This window comes from Pituophis catenifer, unplaced genomic scaffold, assembly GCF_029215685.1.
Source record: "Pituophis catenifer annectens isolate HBS135680 unplaced genomic scaffold, rPitCat1.0.hap2 SCAF_1, whole genome shotgun sequence".
Classification (NCBI taxonomy): domain Eukaryota; kingdom Metazoa; phylum Chordata; class Lepidosauria; order Squamata; family Colubridae; genus Pituophis; species Pituophis catenifer.
In genome coordinates, this window is record NW_027256881.1 from 212,334,399 (window position 1) to 212,358,054 (window position 23,656).

Sequence of the window (23,656 nt, forward strand, 5' to 3'; positions counted from 1 at the left end):
ACAATTTTTGTTTCCTCATATTAACAATTATGCTTCAACTCCTATTTCTACCGTTATTTAATTTTTCCCTTCCTTTTATCTCTCTCCTCCAGCCATTCACACCATTTCTCCCACACTAAGTAATATTCTGTTTCCTCTTTTTCTTGTATCTCCTTTGTTAATTTATCCATCTCCGCACATTCCAAAACTTTTCTAATCAGATTTTCTTCTTGATTTTCTTCTTGGAGAACTTCCTTTTAATTGCTCAAAACAGAGCAAACCAAGTAATGCTTAGAGTCTGCTTGAAATAAACTGTCTTTCCTATATTCCAGCCAACTATTAGCTTCTTTTTCAATGATTGAAAGACAGATAAATAAACACAAATCGAAACCCTTGTTCTTGGGCAGGTGAAGAAAGGAAAAATGGAATTCTAGGTGTTAGCAGTCATGGCATCCTAACCATTTGGAATTGGAAATGGACTTGAACATTTGGTTATGTCCAAGTAGCATCCATGCTGCTTTTAGGAACACCTAGAAGGAACCAACCTTGTGGCATGATTCACAAGCCATAATGGGATTGAACTTTGCCTGAGGTTTGTATGTCCAACCCTTGTGGTCAATGACTTAGTATGATACGTAAATTCTCCAATTCTAATTAAGTTAAACCAAGTGTGCCTTGGTGTGATTTGTGAATCCAGTCTGCATCACTGAATATGGAGGATGAATGAGCTATCTGATGTATATTGCCTTAAATCTTTTTTACCCACTTGTCAGCCAACAGGTTTCCTAAAATAGCTTACAATAAGATCAGTAGAAATTTATGTGGCTTTTAAAGTCGTCTGTTAACCAAATGATGGTTTCATTTTTTGCCAATCCATTTTTCTCTCCCATATGGAGCAATTGTTGCATATGTCAAAGGACAGAGACCAAGCCCATTCCCTAGCAGCAGATGGGAATGATGCTGAGTTAGATTTCATAAGGCATGAGAATGAGATTAATTGTTAATGAACATCAGCCTCTTTGTGTGGTTGGGATTTCCATGTTTTAGATAGTCTTGAACTCAGTGTAGTAGAATCAAGACTTGGATAAGATCATTTAGACCCTGAGGCTAAATCTCTTGCTTAGTGCAGGAATCCAAATTAAAACAAAGGGCAATTAACCTTTGCTTGAATACATCCAATGAAAAAATGGCTACCACCTCTGTGCGTAACTGGTTCCATTGTTGATTGCTTCTTAATGTTGTGATTTTTAAAAAAATGGCTGGAAACATCCTTACTGTAACATGAAAGAAAGATACCATATCTTGCTGTGTGAAACAAGTGGGAACAGTTCTTCACTATCTTCTGTATGTGGCATATTTTCAAGTATTCCCCAATCTTCTCAAAGCTAAACTCATTCCACCTTTCTTCATAGGATTTAGTTTCTAGTCCATTGCTCATTCTGTTTGGTCTTCTATAACTTGTTCTCTGAATTGTTCCTCAAATGTTGTACTTAGAACTGAGAAAATCACTTGAAAAATATTTGAGGTGGAGTGTAATTAAAGCACAACAAGGTTAGAACTATTATTTTTCTGATTTGGAATTTATACTTCTGTTGATGCATTCTAAAATTCATTTGTCTTTTTTGCAGTCATGTCATACTGCTTAATTATATTTGTAAATAACTATTATTTCAAGATCTTTTTCATGTGTTGTTATTAAGCTGGGTATTCCCTATTCTGTATCTGTGCATTTGACTGCTAATTCCTAGATGAAATACTTCATATTTGTCTTTGTTAAATTAATTATTTTTATTCTTATTCTCAAACCTATCAAGATAGCTTTGTGTTTTATTTTTTCTTCTAAAGCATCAGATGTGCCATCTAATTTTTGTCAATTGGAAATTGAATAAACACTTTTCTTCTCATCTAAGTCATTTTATATAAAACATAAACATACCGGAAAGTGTAAGGGTAGAGTATAGAACTGAGTCTTGTGACATTCTTCTTTTATATAAAAGTTGTTGGGAAGTACTTTGAGCATTCTTGAAGTAGGAATATTACGCTAAATATAACATGAGTCTGGCAAGACTTATTATTGAATAATCCATACAGGCTCCTAGTAATTGCTGCATTGTTTTCAAGATGTCCATAGTTCATTTGCTTCATTATTAATTGTGGAATCTTTCCTGATATTGATGTCACAGGACTCTTGTGTAGTTCTCTAAATCTTCATTTTCCATTTTATTGAAGTTAGGACAACATTTACCTTTCTCAAGCAGTTGTACTTTATAGCATTTCACTCATTTAACACACTTCAGAGAGCCTACTGGCTGCTTCTTTGGGTACCTAGGATACAATATCTTACCCTGGAGATTTAAACTACCTCAGAGTAAATAGATATTCCCTAATTTTTAGTTATTTATTTTATTTATTAGATTATTATCTCTTTTTTATTCTATAAACAATCCAAGTGGTAAACATACATTATACTCCTTCCTCTTTTCTCCCCACAATATTTTAGAAATTTAGAATACTTTATTATATTTCTATCCATCTACAACTTTAGTTTTGGTCATTCATCCTGTTTCGCCCAACTATCTAGTATAATTGTCTTGTTAGAGAAGACTTAGCCAAAATAAGAGTTCTATGAGTCTGCCTTTTAGTTGATACCATTTTGATATTTTCTCTGAGCAGCTGGTATATTGATTTTCTTTTCCTTTTCTTTCGAGCATATCTGAAGAAACCCTTTTTTGTTATTCTTCTCTTTCATCAGCCTTAGACCTTTTGACATCTGCTGTCATATTCTGAGCTACTCACATGTCCCCTTCCTTGGCGATCTGTCCCCCGTTTCTATTTTCTAAAAGTATCCCTTTCGTTTTCAGATATTTACTAATACGCAGCCATATTAGCTGCCTATCATTTTCCACTTTTTTTTTTCTATATGAATTGGCTGCTATAGAGCTTTCAGTAGGTCCTTCATTTAGCAATTTTCATCCATTCTTCTGTTACAGCGACAAGATGGTTGGCTCATGAGTCTAATAAACAAATAAATTCCTATTCAATGACATTTGCTTGCTTGCACAAATTCTACTTACATATTCATGTCAGTTCTCTCAGATAACTTGTGCGCTGGAAATATATTGCCTTATATTCCTACTACAGTCTCTGTAGCAGCCTCTGCTTACTCAACAGAATATGATCATTTTATTGCACATAATAGGAAATTTCTAGTTTTCAGAATACACTCTTGGCTATCAGTAGATATTTAGGAGCTAATCTTTTTACCTCTCAGAGTTGAGCACAAAATTTTTCCAAACTCTCAATCCTTTTGGTCCCTTTCCTGTTTATTCTCTTCTTTTTGTTGAATCTTCTGCCAGATCCCTATTAATTACTCTGCACACTTGCTCAATTTGTTCATAGTATATAGACTTGGAGATAGCATCGTCGTTTTGAACTTTGTGAGAATTCTGGAAAGATTTCGTTGAGATTCAGATCCATCAAAATGTCATTTCTCACTCCGTAACTTAGAGGTGGGATAGAAAATCATATTTTTTCCTAACAAATTCCTAACAAAGATAATCTGTTAAAGACTGCAAGACAAGTGGGATTGATGTTGCTGTCAAGATTACAGGGATTTGTCATAGACAATAGGCAAGAACTGATTTTTCAGTTAGGCGCCATGTATGTTAAGTTCGGAAGTCTCATTTTCTTTCCTCTGATGTTTATGTAACATTTAACTGCTTTACATATCCACAGGATTTGACTATGATGTAGTTTTCTTCTCTTGCATCATCTGTTTCTTTGCTCATATTCTCTTAATACTTGTATGCATATATAAACAGGGCTTTGATAGTTTTACAGTTGACATCTTAGAGGCATCATGAGCTACAGTAAGTGAAGGAGGTTGAGATTGCAAAATAAATGTTGGAAAGATGAGTGAATGGCTATGAAGAAAGAGGAAGACCTACAAAGTCATGGTTAAGTGAAATTGATGAGACCCTCAGAAAGAGGTGAGAAACTTGAAGATTAAAAAATTGTATTATGTGGCAGATGGACACTAAGAAAATCAGGACAGTCTGCAAGGATAGAAAGGGGAAATATAGGTAATATTAGTGGTGAAAACAAATTTTAGCTGAGTCACTTTATTTTTCTAATCTTGGGGTTTTTATTTCTTTGCCTTACTATTTCTTATTCCTTTTCTGTGTTACGAATAATGTTGCTTATCCCAAAAGAGAATGATGGATATGTGTGAATATGCAATAACTATATGAAACAGTAATGGAGATGTAAAAGAAATCCGTTATGGATTCATTTTACTTCTAAAAGCTGCAATTCTGGGTATAACGTTCTACCAAGATGTAGTCTGTGTGATTATCATTGTCACACTATCATTCTTGGTTAGAACATTTAACTGCATTTGAGGAAATTGTGTGTGTATATATACTATGAATTATTGGCCCCCAAAAATTTAGAAATTGTTTCCAGTTGAAGGGTATATAATGAGAAAACCTGTAGAGATAGTATACATTGGAGGCAATAAATTGCAGAGTTGCACATAAGTACATAAATTGCAGAAATACATGTACCAAGTATAACACTAATTGTATATTTTCAAGGTCTTTTTTCAACAATGCAGAAGGGAATTAGATAGAATATAATAGTTTAACCACATGCATCTCTGATTAGCATAGAGTTTTCAGTCATCTACGTGTCCTTAGCCAAAAGTGACTGAAATAAAAATGAAAAGCTGGACAGTCAGCTTAAGGACCTACTCAAAGACAATTAAATAGATTCATGAAAAGACAGACCTGTCAAAGCACCAGCTCTGAAATAAAAATTCATTTTTTACATTTTCCCAGGTTTGGTACTGTAAACTCTGTTGTAGCTATTATTACTTATTATTGCTAATAACATTCCAATAGAAACTGTTGTACTTATCATGCAGTACTATATTGTCAATCACTTTCTATTGTCTGTCCATGTGAATTTCTTGGTAAAATACAGAAGAGGCTTACCATTGCCTTTCCCACACAGTATGAAATGGCACCTTTGTCATTGTTACCAAAGTAATCATCCACCTCTAGTATATTTCTGTATCACTGACCAATTATGGTGCCTGTTTGTTTTAGCTAGGATGACCTTCATTGACCCTGCTGGCAATATACTTGGCATAAACTCCCAGTGTTCTTCTCTCATCCTTCTCAGAAATACCTGCTCACTACAATGTGGCAGCACAGTGGGACTTGAAAGGTGTGTGAGAACTCTGGAAAACACTTCTTTAAATACAGAACAGGAAAAAGCAAACAAAATCACATTCAAAGGGGCCATGGGACAGTAGAAGCCAACGCTGTTAGTCCAGAAAGGCTGATGGCCCATATCTGCACTGGGACAACCTAGCAATGTGGATATGCCCTACTGCTGAGTTGCTTCATTTGTAGCAGTGGTGGGTTTCTACTAGTTCGCCCCGGTTCGGATGAACCAGTAGTGGCGGCGGTGGGAGGCTCTGCCCATCAGCCCGGACGTCGTCATGGAAGCTTAGAAGCGCCGTGCACGAGTGAAGTGAGTTCGGTTCTGAACCGGTAGTGAAGGTAAGTGGAACCCACTACTGATTTGTAGCCTTCTATTTGTGTGGCTTCTGCCTTCATGTTGTTGAGATTTGTTTCTCCCACACCAGCAAGCAGAAGTTGCCAAAAGGTTGTGCCCCAGATAGTGCAGTTTTCAAGCTACATGGGCTTCAGCCCTTCAAGGTGGATCAGATGAGAAAGCAAAGCATGCTAGTACTACTTTTCTTCTAAGGTTATAGAAACAGAATCTTCAAGGTTGAATGCACGTCCCACCTACCTATTTTCATGAGAATTCAGGAAGGTCCTTGTCCAAGAACTTTTCTCGGGTTAGAATTCTGGCCCACTCTTATTTATTTTATTTGACAGTTCTCTTGGTTGCAGCTCTTCCTCCTGTTCCTCAAGATTATTCTTTCTGCCCATTACAGTGAAGTAGGAAGAAAAAATAACTTTGAAAAGTTATTTGTATTTTCACAAGTAACTCTAGTTATGACTGCTGTCTTCTTTGAGCATGCCCTTAATCTGAAAGGTCTTACCTGTTGATACATCGGTATTGCAGAGAATAAAGGCTAGATGTTTCCATAATTTATTCTGTTTGGTGCTCAATCTCAGTGTAATACATTAGAATTTCTCTTCATTAATTTTTTTTCTAGTTGTTTGAAACCTTCATGGAAAGACATGGATTGTATTTATTGAAAGTATAGCATATATTCAGCTTCAGTAATATTTTGTTCCAGGATATCCTTAACTTTCAGCATTTTTTTTTTTATTATTATTATTATTTTCCTATGGAACCAAGTCCCCAGACAATAAGGCCTGGAATTTAATTGCAGTCTGTTGACTGTTGCTCTAACATATATATATATTAAAGAAAATCCAGTCACATTACAGTATAAAAGAGTATATACTTCAAAAATTACTCACTCAAAAAAGTGGGGGGAGAGTGTGAATTGAAAGGTAGCTCTTAACAGTCAGACTACAAAACAGCCTGAGAATTCTTAGATGTCAAATTACAGTAGCAATTTGGAAAAGCTTTTTTAGATTGGAGCAGTGTTAAATGTTAATAGCAAAATAGGGGCATTCTTTTCTTTGATCTGCTCCCCGGATTCTATAAAGTAGTGGAATCAAAACCAAGTGCCATTTATATATACACACCTCCTTCTTTTGATCTGATCTGGTGAGGAAGTCTGGCCCTTTCAACCGAAGGCTCTATGAAGTTTCAGCTATTTCTTTTTCTTTCTGTGACATTTCTTTCCAGGAATTTTTCATTGCAGTGATATTGTTCAATACGATGTATATACAGTCCTTTTAGTATTGTTAATATTTTAAATATTGTTAATATGTAACAATGGATGGAAGCTAATCAAGGAGAGAAGCAACCTGGAATTAAGGAGAAACTTCCTAACAGTGAGGACAATTAACCAGTGGAACAGTTTGGCTTCAGAGGTCATGGATGCTTCATCACTGGAGCTTTTTAAGAAAAGACTGAACAGCTACCTGTTTGAAATGGAGTAGGGCCATGATGATGAATCTATGGCGCATCATAGGCACGTGCGCCATCGTCCCAGCTCAGCCAGCTGGCCGTTGGGTTTCTGGTGCGTGCACATGCCTGCATGCACAAGCACCTTCCGGTTTGGGGCACTCTGTGACTAAAAGGTTTGCCATCACTGGAATAGGGTCTCCTATGGTATACGGGGTTGGACTAGAAGACCTCTAAGATCCCTTCCACTTCTATTCTGATTGATTGATTAATGATTTTGGAAGATAATAATATTAAACCATAACTTTTGGGAAGCTGTTCAATCCACTCCTCCCGTATTCCAACCCTTTCCAACAAAAGGGTGACACCTAAACAACATGCAATTTGGATCAATGGATTTAAGAGCCTCCCTGTGCAAGTAGAAAACACTTCTTCATAAGCAAGGGCAGGTTTCAGTCTTCTACCAATTTTCCTCCTGGAATGCTTTCTCCCTTTATTATATTTTATGTTGTGGTTTAGGGTCCTCTATTCCATCAGTCATTGAAGAACTAACAACACTTGTACAGGAAGAAGAAAAAAGTATATGAAATTTATTGAAGTTATGTTGGGATAAATGACATGCCATATTTAATAGGAAAAGGTGGTGTTCAGAACAATCATATATGTTCATTAATCAAGGCCTTAAAATACTAGGCCATAAAAACATGAATATGGTATCATATTCAACTAATACCACTATTTTTTTGATGTTTGATTCTGCCCTTCAAATTATATAAAGCTATTTATTGGATTTATAGAACCCGTCTTAAACATCATCAACCTAAGTTGCTTACAAACAATGATAGAACAATAAAAAGTACAACACAAAAATAAAACGTCACACACTCCTCAAATCCAGCAGACTACTTTTCTGGCCTTCTAGTCGTCCTATCCAGGGTTTCTTTTCCAACTTGAGTCCAGTTTATCATTCCAACTATATACCAAAGACTGGAATTGCCCAAGAGTTAATTGCCTTGATGGTATTTCCTTCACTGAGTTTGCATTTTAAGGTCTTCTTCACCTTTCTGATGTATTCTCTATTAATCTTCTTGATTTTAGTATGCTTGACTGATGCTTCAGTCTGAAGGATGCCCAGGTATTTATAGGAAACCTCTTCATCCAGATTTTTGATGTTATTCCTATATGGTATATTGATTCCTTCAGTTTTCACAATTTTTCCTATGCTGATTATAAGGGTGACACATTTGTCCAGTCCAAGCTTGCAATAGAATTTCATTCTGAATTGTATATATTATTTTTATTTATTTATTTATTTTGATTTATATGCCGCCCTTCTCTGGAGACTCAGGGCGGCTTACAAGGCATTAAGCAATAGCTTTCCTACTTTTGTATATTTTATACAAAGTCAGCTTATTGCCCCCACAAACCGGGTCCTCATTTTACCTACCTTAGAAAGGATGGAAGGCTAAGTCAACCTTGAGCATGGTGAGACATAGTTTTCTCTCCATATTATGAGCAATATCTCCAGTACTATATCCTGGAGATTACAATGCTTGCTTCACTTCACTAACTTCTTGTCACATTAATGGAATAACACAGTTGGAAGGGACCTTGGAGGTCTTCTAGTCCAACCTTCTGGTCAAGCAGAAAACCTATAAGATTTCAGACAAATGGTTGTCCAATCTCTTCTTAAAAATCTCCAGTGTTGGAGAACTCACAACTTCTGGAGGCAACTCGTTCATCTTTGGCATTACATGGACATTGTAACCTTTTCCTAAACAAGTGGACTGGGATTTTGCTATCAAAAGTCAAAGACGGAGACAAAGATGAGTGTTACCTTCTAAGCGAAAGACACGAAAAGTATATCTCTATATTTCATATTTTACTTGAATGCTGTTTAAGAGGCCACCAAAAGGATTACAGAGGCTCTGAAAATCCTCTAAATCAGGATTTTGGCTCAAACTTAAATTTACACACAAGAGAGTTCAGGCTGGATCCAAAGAACAGTTGAGAAATAGTTACATAATCATGAGCACCTCCCCCCCCCCATTTTTTTTTCCCTTGAGGATCAGATTTCTCTTTCCCATATTTCAGGAAAAGGTTATTGTGGAACTGTGGCAAAGTTCAAAAGCATTTGTGATGGGCCCTAGGATTACTTAGATGTCTCAGGCTGGAATCCTCTTCTTGCCTTGGAAGAAGTTTCTAGAAAACAGTGGGTCTTCCCTCAAAGGAGACATGCATAAGAAAGTGCTGTAAATATCCCTTGCTATGTGAGTCCATAACAGTAAAATTAATTAAATTAAATTAATTTTAATTTAATTTAATTATTTTTTTAAAAAAATAAGTAAAAATAATTATCTCTGGCTACTTTCTCCTTTTATTTTGTCACACAGACAATTCCTATTGTGGCTTGACCTGGCTGAATTCATACATGAATATGTGATTCAGTGTGATTTTACCTCTCTTCTTCCTTCTTTGTTTTTGTTGTTGTTGCATCTTAATTAGCTTGTGTTACTTTTCCCTTTAGTAGAGCTACGCTTAGCATTACACTGCTTCATTGCTATGCTGGATACCTGAAGAGGTGTTAAAATAATTAAGGTGAACTGTGTGCTTCCTCCAGAAGCACGCACAAGGAATTGCAACTGCACGGGGGAATTGAGTGATCAGAAACAGATGTGACCACGTGGAACATTTCACCTAAATTTATTAAAATCATTATTTACCTGTAATGTATAAGCTGGGCTTTAGTTGCACTAGTTTGTTGCCAGTACGCACTGCCAGTAATCTGCCAAAAAAGCAGCTTGCTGGCAAAATTGCTGAAATGGTTAGCTTATGCTTACAAACATTACAAAAACCCTGATTCGTATTAAAAAAAAAATCTAACAGAAAATGAAGCCTTTGATGCTGGAGAAGCTGGATTGTGTTATTGAAAGACGCTGTAGGGTTTATTTGGATTGGGTATGCCTTACAAGAAATATGAATATCTATTTGTAATGTGATATGTAATCATTGAAGACAGCTATTGTTTTCAGTGTCTCCCTCTTGAGTGGGATCACATGATTTTTGCTTGAATTTAAAATAAGCCCTGCCTGTGTACATACCCTGTCACAGTCAATATGTGCGGAGTGCTGGTTGGTCAGATCCATTAATACAGAAAATAATAAAAAAAATGAAGTATCTGACATTAAAGTGCAGTTATTAATTTATAAAAACCGGACTGCCATTTAGGAAAAACTTACCATGGCATAAACTTAAGTTTTTCATCCAAGTATCATTTCAGTAATGGCAGGCTTAAATACTGGAGACCGTGGGGAAACATAATATTACGATAATGTTCTTTGGTGCGGTTTGGAGGGGTTTAGGAAACATTTGGAAGTATTTTTCTCATAAAGTCACTTAACTATTGAAGTGTTACGATAGCATTCCCTTCTGCATTGTATATTTACCGAAAGAGTCCATTTACGGGGGATACTGATTTTTTTTTTTAAAAAAAATCTTGATTAGAAGGAATTCCTTCAACTAGTAAATTGCATGCTCTTAGTGGTGGCTCTTTAATAATAGGACACAGGAAAGAACAGAAGATCTAGGTGATTTAAAAGTGAATTGTCATTCCCACCCCTACCCCATCCCCAAAATGCTTCCATTTCCAGTTCTGCTCCATTTTTTTTCTATTTAGCTCCTTTAAATGAAATCAGTATTTAAAAAAGAAAGAAAGAAAGAAAGAAATCAGCTTTGCAAAGCTGAGTTTTGAGCTGTTGTGGCAAACGTTCAAATATTGGTATGCATATTTACAGATTTAACTGCCATTTTTCCCTGGAGGACGAAAGATGAAAGCTTAAAATCTTCTCTCTTTTTTTTTCAGTTCATCACAGTGTTTTCAGATAGAACACACAAACTGATGTATTCTGGAAATGTTTCAGATGTCATCACAAAATAAGCTTTGTGTGGTATTGTTTTCTATAATTTGGTTTGCGTCAACAGAGTCCTACATTTTTTATGAGGCAGTAAGTCCTGCCTATCCAAATGGATCCCAACTTTCTTGGGCTAATAAATTATTTGATGAAGATGCTAAAGATGGTTATGTGAATAGGCAAGCTACAAGCTTCCTCAGTTTTAGTGTAGAGATCTACTTTCTTTTCAAGTCATAGGCAAGCTGATTGAACAAAGATCACATATTCTCTATACTAACATACGCAGAAATCTACTGATTCTAAATTGGCAATTGTTAATTTGACGGAATTCTTGTAATCCCATCCTGTCTATCTCAATAAATCTTACTAAACAGAACTCTCTGAGAATCATCCCTGGAAAAGGACAACTTTTGGTTCTAGATACCTGCTAGAGAGCCAGACAGTAACTAGTTACTGAGCACCAGATTACCTGAATGCCACCCTCTGCCTCAAAATCTCCTTGCTATACCTACTTCGTTTGCTTTTTTCCTAGGCAAATAATTATGCATAATTAGTCTTGGAAATAACAATGAAGCAAGAGATTGCTGCTTAATTTTATGGCTTCCTGTTGTTTAATTAAAAGGGGTTTATTACCTTGAAAACACAGGTAGACAAGAAACCTGACAACTGCCAAGGAAGATTTAGAAACATTGGTGGCAATAGGCTTTATTGCTGAACTCCGGACTTGATGTAGGGCTAGCAGTGGTAGTTATAGGAGCTGATCTTGCATGGTTATCTGGGAGAAGTTCGAACCCTCTGAGCTGAAGAAGTGGATAGAGTTCTTGAAGTTGTTAGGTAAAGGGTAATAGCAGAAAGTCACTGCCATGTTGCTAACTAAGAAAACAATATAGTGTTGTCCATGAAATAACAAGGAATTAGCTTAACTTGAAGCAGGATTTATTACACTGCTTTATACTAGTGGTAATGCTTAATAATTGTGTCACTTCATTCCATCTAAAATAATGTCAACATATTTGGTTTTACTTACAGATTACATGCTATCAAGGACATATTTCTTGCATTTTTAGATAAGAGCATTTATTTTAACATTATATTGCACTTATTTATTTACCTGTCACTGCCAATGTCAAAATCATATTCATTGCAACGCACATATTTCATAAAATCAAAATGTGTTCACCTAACTGTTCAACAAATATGCACCCCCTCACACACACTATTTATATGTTTTTTTAAAAGTATCATCAAAGCTTTAAAATAGCCTCAGTTGAAATAGCTTATGGAAGCTTTTTGTTGCCGTTCAGTGATACATATGTCATATAACCAGTTGGTATTAAGTCATAGTAGATAAAAATGGTTTCGGTGGAAGGAGGTGAATCTAGGAAAATAACAAGAATAACAATAAAAGGAACCCAGGGCCAGGAAGCTTGCATCTGTGAGGTTTGTGGAGATTTCTGATAGTAGCTTCAGCCTTTTCCTCCCTTCTTTGCATAATTCTGAGGCATAGTTTTCAACGTATTATTTCCTCACTGTGTGTTCTCCAGAAAAGGAGCCAAATGAATGTTACATTCAGAAACCTTATCAGATGAACAAAACAAAGCATCTCAATTTCACAGGCCACATTGAGCAGCTTTAAAACCAACCTCTCCCTCCCTCCCTCCCTCCCTCTCTCTCTCTCCCTCCCTCCCTCCCTCCTTCCCTCCCTCTCCCTCCCCCCTCTCTCCCTCCCTCTTTCTCTCTCTCCGTCCCTCCCTCCCCCCCTCTCTCTCTGAGAGAGAGAGAACGTTTGTTGCTAGAATCTGGAACTTTTAAGTCCACCCACAAACAGATTTCAGACAGATTACATGGTGGACTACTGCATGTTCTTCTCCTCCTCTTGCCATTGAAGGAAAGGAGATGCATACAAGGAAGATGTTCAAAGTGTAGAGATTGTAAGGAGCAGAAAATGCTGAAGAAATAAAATGAAAATTGCCAAGCTTTTGAATCTTAAATCCAGAAAAATGAATGTTCTCCCAAAGCAAAACTTTAGACAAAGCATTCTAAAATGAAACAGCCTCCCCTTTATGTACAATTTTTTAATATATCTTTTGGGATGTTTTCTACTCTATCTTTCCAAGTGTGTACTTAGTTTTTTGTTTTTTTTTTTTAGTTTTTTTTTAATTACCTATTTAAATAAGTTTTCTTTTTAACATTTTTTTCCAAATGGAACCAAACTTCTATATTATGATTATCATTTCCTTTTCCTGGAGTTTTATCTTTACTTTCCATATCTTGCTCTTTACATTAGCACCCTTCTTTACTCATATAGAGATTGTCAATATTGAAAGAATTTCTCATAAAATACTATCTGGTAGAAGATAGACATCTTAGATTGATTAACCTGAATCTTAGCTGTAATTGGGCAAACTATATGCCAAAAGAATACAGGAAAGGATGTGGCAATGTAATATTTTCATTTTATCAGTCTATACAAGTAATCATTCATGGTTCCAGACACTCAGGTACCTACACCCAACATTTTGTTTAAACTCTCTGACTTATTGGAAAGCAACCTAAACATCATTAATTGTCCCTGAAGACAATTCAACCCATTGTGGCATGTCTCCTATGTTGTTCCCAGGTCTTCCTGAACACAACTTTAAAAATTTCCACTCATGAGTATAATGGTTGGATCTCTGTCCAGATGACAGTCAAAACAGACCCTGAGTCCTCTGTTTCTTCCCTTCCCGTTTGTGTTAACTGGCCCCTCTGTATGTGTGTGTCTCCCAATGCTTGCCTTTTCCTTTTGGATACTGTTCTGTCTTCACTAATAACCACATTTGCTTTGTTTTCCTGGACATTAGACATGTTGGGACTGGCAATTTTTTTTCTAAGTCATGCAGTCATATGTTCTTGCAATCATGTAGCTCAATGTCATGTGACCACAAGAACATACAGCAGTAATCTCAGTTGCCATTTTCATTAAGGAAAATCTGCATGCAAATCCTTTCTCCTCCCTCTCCTTTATTGTACCATGAGCTGTTTGAGCGTTGTAATGATTAAAGCAAAGGGAATAGGTTGTTCTTTCAGTTTTAATTTCTACTAGGGGTTCGTGGAACCTTTGTAGTAAAGAAGAACTGATGATTCGCCTTCAGTGAAGCAAAGGAGTAGTCACTTTGTAACTTCATTGCATGCCTTCATTGCAACTTAAATACTGGACAGGGACAGCTTTGCAGCACCGTGTGCAGTGTGGTGGTGTGGGAAAGCAAGGACACTATGCTTCACCTAGCCTGGGCAAAAACCAAAAGGATGCCCATTGGGAGATGTAACGGTTAAATGGAGCAATGAGCTTCTACAGTAGATCTGGTGAAAAGATAAACAAGAAAAGTTCTGGACTGTGCTTGGATCAACCACAACTGCTTTCTTTAAAAGGAAAAATGACAGCTGCCAAGCAGTAGAGAAGGTAGGATCCCATCAGCCCAGGGGATTGACCAGTTGTTGAAAGAGAAGGGCCTTGCCAGGCACTGTAGCCAGTTGGATCTTCCATTTTCCATAGAAAGAAGGTAGAGGTAGTACAAATCGTCTGCTCAGAATGGCATGAGAATGAAAGGGCGCAGGCTGCATTCAAAGTGGGCTTGGCGACTCACCTTGGTTAGAACCACCTTAAACACCTTAAAACTCAACGTAGCATGTGGGAGGAGAAAGAAACACATGAGTGACTTTCTATATTTGTCATTTTTAATCATTCTAAGGCACAGATTTTTTTAAAAAAAAAAAAAATATTACTCTGTCAAAGATCTCTACTTGAACATTTATTTCAAATGAGTTTTTTTCCAAGGAAGTAACCAGCAAAGACATATTGGGAAATTGCCCTTTCTTTCTTTGAGAACAAGTCCAGCTTCTTTGAGTCAATTTGTATCAAGTTAATGAATGTACATTTTTTTCTATCTCCTACATGCATATTTTGTTTATGAAAATCACTTTCCCAACTACTGTGCAGCACATGGATTATTCTTCTACAATTTGATCTAACCTAAAGCAGCCTTCTAACCAGTGCTTCGAATGGGGGGGGGGGGTGGGGGGGAGTGGGGGGGGATTGACAATGGCATTGCTATCTTTCCATTCTTCCTTTGATGGTATTTTTAATAAAATAGCATGTAACTTGACTGTTGGTGCCAATGAATAATGCTGATTCTCATAAATAATTTTTCATTAGACCAAATGAGGTATTGTGAATAAACATGTAGGAAAGATATAATGACATCTTATGCATAAACAGTGTAAGCTTCACATCTCTGTTGCAAATTAATGTGCGTAGGTATGTTGGCGCGACTGTTTTTAGTATAGTGAATACATATTCTACAAGCTACAAAGAATGGCAAATCTGGCATATTAAATGTCAAACGTTCAGGCTGACATTTATAGTGACTTTTAGCATGTTAAGAGATTTCTATTATGTACTCAAGAATTAGTTATTTTGCTGTAGTGTTTCAACAAAGCATTTACAGTCAAATGCACCAAGCTGACAGATTACTTATATTTTTTATTATATCTGGGAGGTACTCATAAGGCTTTTTGCACAATATTTTAACCAGAAATTTTATATCCCCAAGAATCTAATTTAGGAACCTGGGTAAAATATTTTTCTTGCATTTGTAACTTTTTTTTTTTTTTTTTGCTACTAAATCAGTGAATTGGGTAGTATAAAGAGTGCAGTTCATCATTGTCCAAGAAATTATTTTCCCTGGCCATGATTTGTTTATGTGGTAAATGAAACGGTGCTTATTCTGACGGAAAAGAACAAAAGTTAACTGGAAAGAAAACATTTTGGTGCCTCAAATACCACATTGTCTAATGCTGTTTTAGCATTTATGCTATTTTTGTGTTGGCTTTCATATGTATTGAGTTCTTCCACAGAATTTAGGATGTTGTGGTGTATTGGTGTAGTATATGTGTAAATCCAAGCAGTGTGGCCCTTTACAATTGACAAGTGGAAATTATGTCAATGTGCACATTTTCTACGTGCCATACCAAGATGTTGCTGGTACGGCCCTGGATTATTATTATTTGTCACACAATCACTCATATCTTTAGACTGGAATTGGCATTTTTAGCCACCTGTCGAATCATCCTTCTCAACAACCTGTGAGAGTCACATATTGTTGTTAAATAATATTGAAGGTATTGTTTCAGGAAGTAAGCTGTTCTAAGTAAGGCTGTCTTTTGCCATTGACTGGTGGTGATTTTGTCAGTGCGAATGGTCTTCAATTGGTCTGCCAGTTGTTTTGGGATTGCACCCAAGGCACCTAATACTATGGGTACAACCTTTTTTTAGTGGACAACCAGCTAAATATGAGCCAGTAGTGTGCAGCGGCAGCCAAAAATGCCAATGCAATCCTAAACTGCATTAACAGAGGGATACACTCAAGAGCAAGTGAGGTACTACCATGTTTTCCCCAAAATAAGACCCTGTCTTATATTTTTTTGAACCCTGAAATAAGCGCTTGGTCTTATTGCCATGTGCTCAAAAGCCCGATTGGGCTTATTATCAGGGGATGTCTTATTTTGGGGGAAACAGGGTAATACCACTCTATAAAGCCTTAGTAAGATCACACCTAGAATACTGCATCCAGTTTTGGTCACCACACTATAAAAAAGATGTTGAGACTCTAGAAAAAGTGCAAAGAAGAGCAGCCAGGTTGATTAGGGGCCTGGAGACTAAAACATATGAAGAACGGTTACAGGAACTAGGCATGGCTAGTCTAGAGACGAGAAGGACCAGGGGTGATATGATAGCAGTGTTCCAATATTTGCGGGGCTGCCACAGAGAGGAAGGGGTCAAGCTATTTTCCAAGGCACCTGAAGGCCAGACAAGGAATAATGGATGGAAACTGATTCAACCTAGAAAGAAAGAAAAAAAGTTCTGACAGTAAGAACAATCAACCAATGGAACAGCTTGCCTTTGGAAGTTCTGGGAGCTTCATAACTGGAGGCTTTCAAGAAGTGATTGGACTGCCATTTGTCAGAAATGGTGTAGGGTCTTCTGCTTGGGCGGGGGGTTGGGTTAGATGACCTACAAGGTCCCTTCCAACTCTGTTAATCTAATCTAATCTAATTCTTCTGTCATAGCCATTCTAATTCTATGTGGGTCTTTGTAACTTTTGATCTTCTCCAGTACTTTCTCTTCTGTTCTGCTGTCTCCAGGTACTGCCACATTGTCCAGACTTTTTTGTCTTTCTTATTGACAATTATTATTGTTTGTTACTATTGGCAGTTAGTATTACATTTTATCCTGCTTTTTAATATATCTCAAGCTGGTGACATACCTGATACTCCTTCGTCTATCTATTTTCCCCAAACAACAATGATTTTGAGATGGGTTGGGCTGAGAGAGAATGACTAGCCCAAAGGCACCCAGTCTGCTTTCATGCTTAAAGGAGCCCTAGAACTCAGTCTCCTATTTTCTAGGCCACTACTTTCACCACTACACCAAAATGGCTCTTCGGTACATTTTTTGTTATGTTGAGGAAGTTCTATGAAAGGCACATGAAAAGTTTTCCTGATTTTTTAGCTGTTCCATATTGGGAGAATATACAAAGAGCAGCTGTAAATGCTAGTCAAAACTGAGCTATGTAGGATTCTCTCTCTCGCTGTCTTGATGTGATATGTCTTTGATTGTAAGTAATTATAAAGCATTTATAGCACTAGCATCTTCTTAATTTTGAAGGCACCTTTCTTTCCCTCAGCATCATGCTAAAAGTAAAAATTTCATGAAAAGCATGAAATAGTCTTTACTCAGTGGTGGGATTCAAATAATTTAACAACTGGTTCTCTGCCCTAATGACCGTCTGGCTGGGTGTGGCTGACTGTCTGGCTGGATGTGGCCAGGTGGGCATGGCCAGGGGGCATGACATCACTCAGCCTCCTCCAGCACTCTGCCAGCCAAAATGGGGCACGGGGGTTAATTATAAAATGTGGGCTTTGCTTTGTGACATCCAGATCCAGCAAGCAAGGGGTGTGAACTGCACAGAAAATACCCTTTTGTTTGGTTATGAAGAAATATACACTAAATGCAGACTGGCTACACACCTCCCCAGCAAACAGAAAATTTTGAAGTTCCAGGTAAAGAGGATTCATTTTAGGATGAGTAACCACAGTTTGTATGTTGGAGCTTCCTAAAGGAATGCTGGGAAACTCTGTATTTTAAAGAACATTTGAGGAAGGGGTGCAGACTAGCCTTTCTCTGCCTGAGGCTGTAGAGACCTGGCACCAATAAAAACACTTTTTGTGAAGCAACTAATCAACACTGACACGGTAAGCCACTAGTACCATGATGGCAAACCTATGGCACGCGTGCCATATCGGTGGGCGCGCGAACTCAGGTCCGGCGCGCATCCGCACGCCGGACAGCTGATTTTTAGGCCTTCTGGGCCCACTGGAAGTAAGGAAACAGGCTGTTTCCTGCCTCCGGAGGGCCTCGAGCGGTGCTGGGGGTAATGGTTCATATCACTTTAATCACTATTTGTGAATGAAACCACAACTGATTTATTTAATTGCACACAATGCTAAATAAAACAGGAATGGAAAATCTCTAGGCGTCTCTGGAGGCTGGGGACAGCAAAATAGTCACTTCCTGTCCCACCAGGAGTTGGTAAATGGGCCGTTTCAGGCCTCCGGAGGGCCTCCGTGGGAGTGGGAAAGGCTGTTTTCGCCCTTCCCAGATGCATAGAGAGGATCTGGAGCCAGGTGAGAAAGAAAAACGGGCCTTCCCCATCCCCACCAGGCCCTCCGGAGGCAAGAAACAGCCTGTTTCCTTACTTCTGGTGGGCTCAAAAGGCCTGAAAACCAGCTGGCTGATGCGCGCCAGAGCTGAGCTGCCGTGCCCACTGATATGGCTATGTGTGCCACCTCTGCCACACGTACCATAGGTTCGCCTATGGCCATAGGCATTAAATCATAAAACACAGAATATGAACATAGGTTAGAATATGAACATAGGTTGTGTAGTTTATTACCACAGATTAAAGTATTTTTGTAAATAAAGTATTTTTATAACTTCTGTCGGAAAGAGTACCCGCTTCATTTCAAATGCTAATTCTACGAATAGAGAAAACCAGCAATAAGATCTAATATATAATATATATTATATATCCCTCCCCTATCTGTCAGTTTTACCTTATCACTTCTCATTCTGGTAACAAAAGCGGTAGAGTTTCTGGCTTGTGTCCCAAAGTCTCAGGAGCTGTGAGTGACCACTGCCAATCAGTTCTCCATTCCTTTTTTAAATTAACATCTTCTGTCCCTTGAATATAAATGTTTAATTCATACAGATTTTAAAATGTTATATATTATGTAACATAATTTATACAGTTATGTTGATATCAATATTTAGTTTATTTTAAACCCAAATACAGATTAAAAATGAACAAAACTAAGAAAAGATCAAATACTGTAAAAAACACATTGATTGTTCATTCATTCAGGCTCAACATGTTTATTTGGCCACAACAGGTGCAGTATTTGCCTTGCCATGTATTATGTTTAGATACCACAGTTATCTAGCAATGGCAGTTGAAACACAAACGACTTCTGTCTTTTTCCTCAGTTTTAATCTAACATCAAACATTACAGTAGAAACAAGGGGTGGGGTGGGGAATGAAAATCACACTTGCTTCTTTTGAAGTTGCTTTGTGATAACATTGAACCAGTTCCAAGTAGTCCATTGATATCAGATTGCTGATGGTAGGACGTGAATTTTCAGTCTGATACTTTTCGTAAGTTTTGGAGCCAATGATAGGCTTTAACTTTCAGCCTTTTCCAGTTTCCAAATGAATGTACATCAGGGAGGAAGTGGCATTGTGACAAGTTTCATAGCTAACTTACACAGCTTTATTTGAAAATCAGATAAATTTCTAGGTATATTTGTATTTGTGCCCTGATTGATGTTATCTACTTCTCTACAAGCAAACAACCAACGTAAATGAGCTCCAATGATTCCCTTCTATTGGATGTTTGTATTTTTTCAATAAAAAATGCTAGGCTTCCCCTTATGTCAGTGGAAATCTCCAAAACAATTTCAATGCTGATCTACAAATTAATGAAGCTAGTATTACCACCAAAACTCACTTTTCCCCAACTTCCCCAAATTAAATTATCTCCATCCCTTTTAGCATTTCAGAAGACCCTCAAGAGCTAGCCATGTCATTAGGCTCCCAGGAAACCAGAGATTTGCTTTAGATGGCCCCATTATTGAGGTGAACATTTTTAATCCTCTTTACCTAGGAGTTTCCGTATTTGTTTTTTCATACTCTTTATTTTGTAATGTATTTTTTTTAATATTTTGTTAATATCTATTGCTTTTATATCTGTTTTATCCAACTGTGCGCTGTCCAGAGTCACTTTTGATGAGATGAGCAGATATATAAATTAGATAGATAGATGATAGATAGATAGATAGATAGATAGATAGATAGATAGATAAATTAAATTAAATTAAATTAAATTAAATTAAATTAAATTAAATTAAATTAAATAATTAATAAGCAATTTCTTGTGATATGTTGAAGCCATGAGGAAACCACAGAAGTAGTAACCAGAAAGTAGATCATTATATCATTTCTATACTGTTGACCATAGAGATTATAGTGTGTATAAATTATGGTTGACTTATTTTGTGTCCAGGGAATATGAAAAATGCAGAGATTATGTTGCCTAGCGAAAGCACAACCATCTAATCCCACTAGCAGTTAAATACCTTCCAAGAATATTTCTTTGGTATTTTTGTGAGTCTCTGCATCCATGCTTTTATAGTTTAATATTTCCACTATTACCAAGAGGTATGCAGAACTACCGGGTGCCAAACACTGCCAAATTAAAGTGAATAATACTTATTTCTAACTCTATCATGAAATAAATCTTGTTCTAAATATCATTCAGTGAAATGGCATTCCAAAATAGCTTCTTAAAAAACTGTCAAGGTGATTAATATTATGTGTGCAATGCAAGTAGATAGCGGACTCCTTGTTGCACAGTGCAAAAGATATTTTCTAGTTGCTTTCACTGAGATATTGGTAACATCTTATCTAATAACTGAAAATTCTAGTATGACAGAATGGATTTATGAGGACTAATATCTGGGAAAATATCATGAGGTAAGGCACTGCATAACTGGATGTAAGAGCCAGGGTAAAGAGGTAAAAGATTGCACCCAAACATGTAACTCAAAATCAGTAAAGAGGTAGCTATGCTGGTTAATTTTGGGGAGGAGGGGTATTGGCAAAAAACAAAACAAAACACTACAACAACAGAAATCCAAGAATCTTATAGCAGAGCTTCCTTTTCACATACATTTTCTTGAATCTCAAACCCCTTTAGAAACTGTTCCCTAGAGAGAAACGTTTTCTGTCTAGATATTTACAGGTGGAGGAAAAGAAGGGAAATAAACATGTTTTAGAAAAATAAAAGTATTTTAGTCATAGGAAAGAAACACGACGACATTATTTCCCTCGTGGTTGTTTAACAGAGGCTTCAAAGACATTCCATATGCTTTAAGACAGAAAGCCCCACATTTAATTTCTGGGATTTCCTTTTTAAAAGGATGTTAAGCAGCCAGGTTGGCTGCTGCTGGGCGGGGGAGAGTGTCCGAGTGGCCTGTTGCCAATCACCTAGATTGTGATCATGTGACTTCAGGGGTATATGTGTGTGTGTGATGGCCAGAACTATGAGGACTGGTTGTTAAGTCTCCTTTTTGAGCACCCTTATATGTTCAAACAGTCCCTGGACACATGGTCAATAAGCAAGGACTACCTGTAATGAGTATTATTAGTTGCGGTTCTATCAGTAAATAAAAATGTATTAATGACCTGTGAAAACCAGTGGCATGTTATCTATAGTGTGTATCGCTTTTAATTGCTTGTTATCTAACCACTTAGCAATCCAGACATTTCTGAAAAGAAATAATGGTTCAGAGCTACTCTTGTCTTGAAGATGGATTTTGGTGGTTCCATCCGTTTGTCTCCATTATTATCCCTCTGACAAAACAGTTGCATTTGGGTGCATAAACTTTTATAATATTGGGATTATTTAAAAAAAAAAACATTGTATTCAAAGGTTTTGAGCTGTGTTTAAAATGGAGAGCTTTTGCAAGAAGAATAATTTTACTTATTTGTTTGTAACAGGTTTATGCTAAAAAACACACTGTCCCATACTAAAGAAGGGCTCGATGCTAAAGGAATTGGAGGTACATCTTTGCTTATGGAGATGCCTGTTCAAGAACAGAAATGTGAAACTGCAAATATCATCAATATCAACAATTTAGACCAAAGACCTGGGCACCAAAAAGTAGAGTCTGGAGATGGTTGCCCCTGGCCAGAGAGACAGCATCTTTGTCAAGGAGAAGGGAGCCAATGTGCCACTCCTCTTGGTCACAATGTGGGCAGTTTGCAATATCAGCAGAGGCCTTTGCACATTGTTTGGCCTCACAGATGGTGAGTGTAACGTCAACGCTGAAATGTTGTGTCTAATAGAATTTGAATTTGTAAACAGTGCTATTTTCTTCAGTGATGAAGATTGTAGGATTTTGTTTTATTTTGTTTTAATATTCATACTAATAGAAGAGAATATCCATAGGTCAGACTTGAATTGTGGAGTCCTTGGTCTCTCTGGGCTGGATTGTTTGCTTGCAGGCATTTCTTCACCCTACTAGGAAACATCATCAGTGATAGTGAGTGTGGGGTTTGCTCCCTGTTATATACAGTAGCTTGTCTTACCAGTGTTGGTGGGGATGTGGTTTTCTCTGTGGTAGTTCCTTGAGTATTGTTTTCTGCTTGTTTTTCTGGTGTTAATCATTGGTTATCTAAACTCATAGAGATAAATTACATTTACACATCATACATAAGAGACAATAAAAAAGCTAAGAAAGAAACAAAAAGAACACATCCTCTTCAGCAACCAACACCTATATAAGCAGACAAATCAGGGGTGTCAAACTCCCGGCCCGTGGGCCGGATGTGTCATGTATTGGCCACACCCACCCCCGGTTTAGTGAAGGGGAAAAAAGTCATGATACATCATGTGATGATGACGTGATGCCACAAGTTTGTCACCCCTGGGACAAATAATCAAATCAGACAATCAATCGAACAATCAATAGCCTGATCAAGGAACTACCAAGGAGATAACCACACCTTCACCAACACTGGCAGTTACTATATATAACTGATAATAATAATAACTTGATTGTCATTGTACGTATATACACAGTATACCCATACAACGAAATTCACTTAACACCCAAAGACCAGGTCCAACACACATAACAATCCCCAAACACCCCCACTATCACCACAAATTCCCCACCCTTAAACCACCCAAACATCCACACAACAGACCAAGTAATGCTGTCCAACAGCTCACTGATGGTAGCCCTTTAGTTCATTGTTGAGTGCAATTATAGCTCTGGGATAAAAACTATTCAGAAAACGTGTGGTCTGAGTTTTAATTGTTCTGTATCTTCTGCCAGAAGGCAACAGTCCAAAAAAATTGTAAGCAGGAAATTTCTAAGAATGTTATGCAACTTCCTCAAACAGCGAGATTCGAAGATGTCATCCAGGGCTGGTAGCTGGAGCCCGATGATATTCTGGGCAGTTTTAATGATTCTCTGTAGACCATTTTTGTCCGCTGCAGAGCTGCTCCTATAACATGCAAGAATGCCGTATGTCAGGACATTCTCTATGGTGCTGCGATAGTAAGACAGAAGTAGATGCTGA

At 37.3% G+C, this 23,656-nt stretch overlaps 1 protein-coding gene across 3 annotated transcripts in view; it reads left to right on the forward strand.

The window, feature by feature from the left end:
- The window catches only part of GTDC1 (glycosyltransferase like domain containing 1), a 261,261-nt gene that overhangs the window by 189,057 nt on the left and 48,548 nt on the right, over positions 1-23,656 (forward strand). For all 3 annotated transcript variants that reach the window (XM_070946153.1, XM_070945985.1, XM_070946067.1), the window contains one exon: positions 22,067-22,375. In XM_070946153.1, the coding sequence (XP_070802254.1) occupies positions 22,067-22,375 (309 nt within the window). The remainder of the gene's footprint in view (positions 1-22,066; positions 22,376-23,656) is intronic.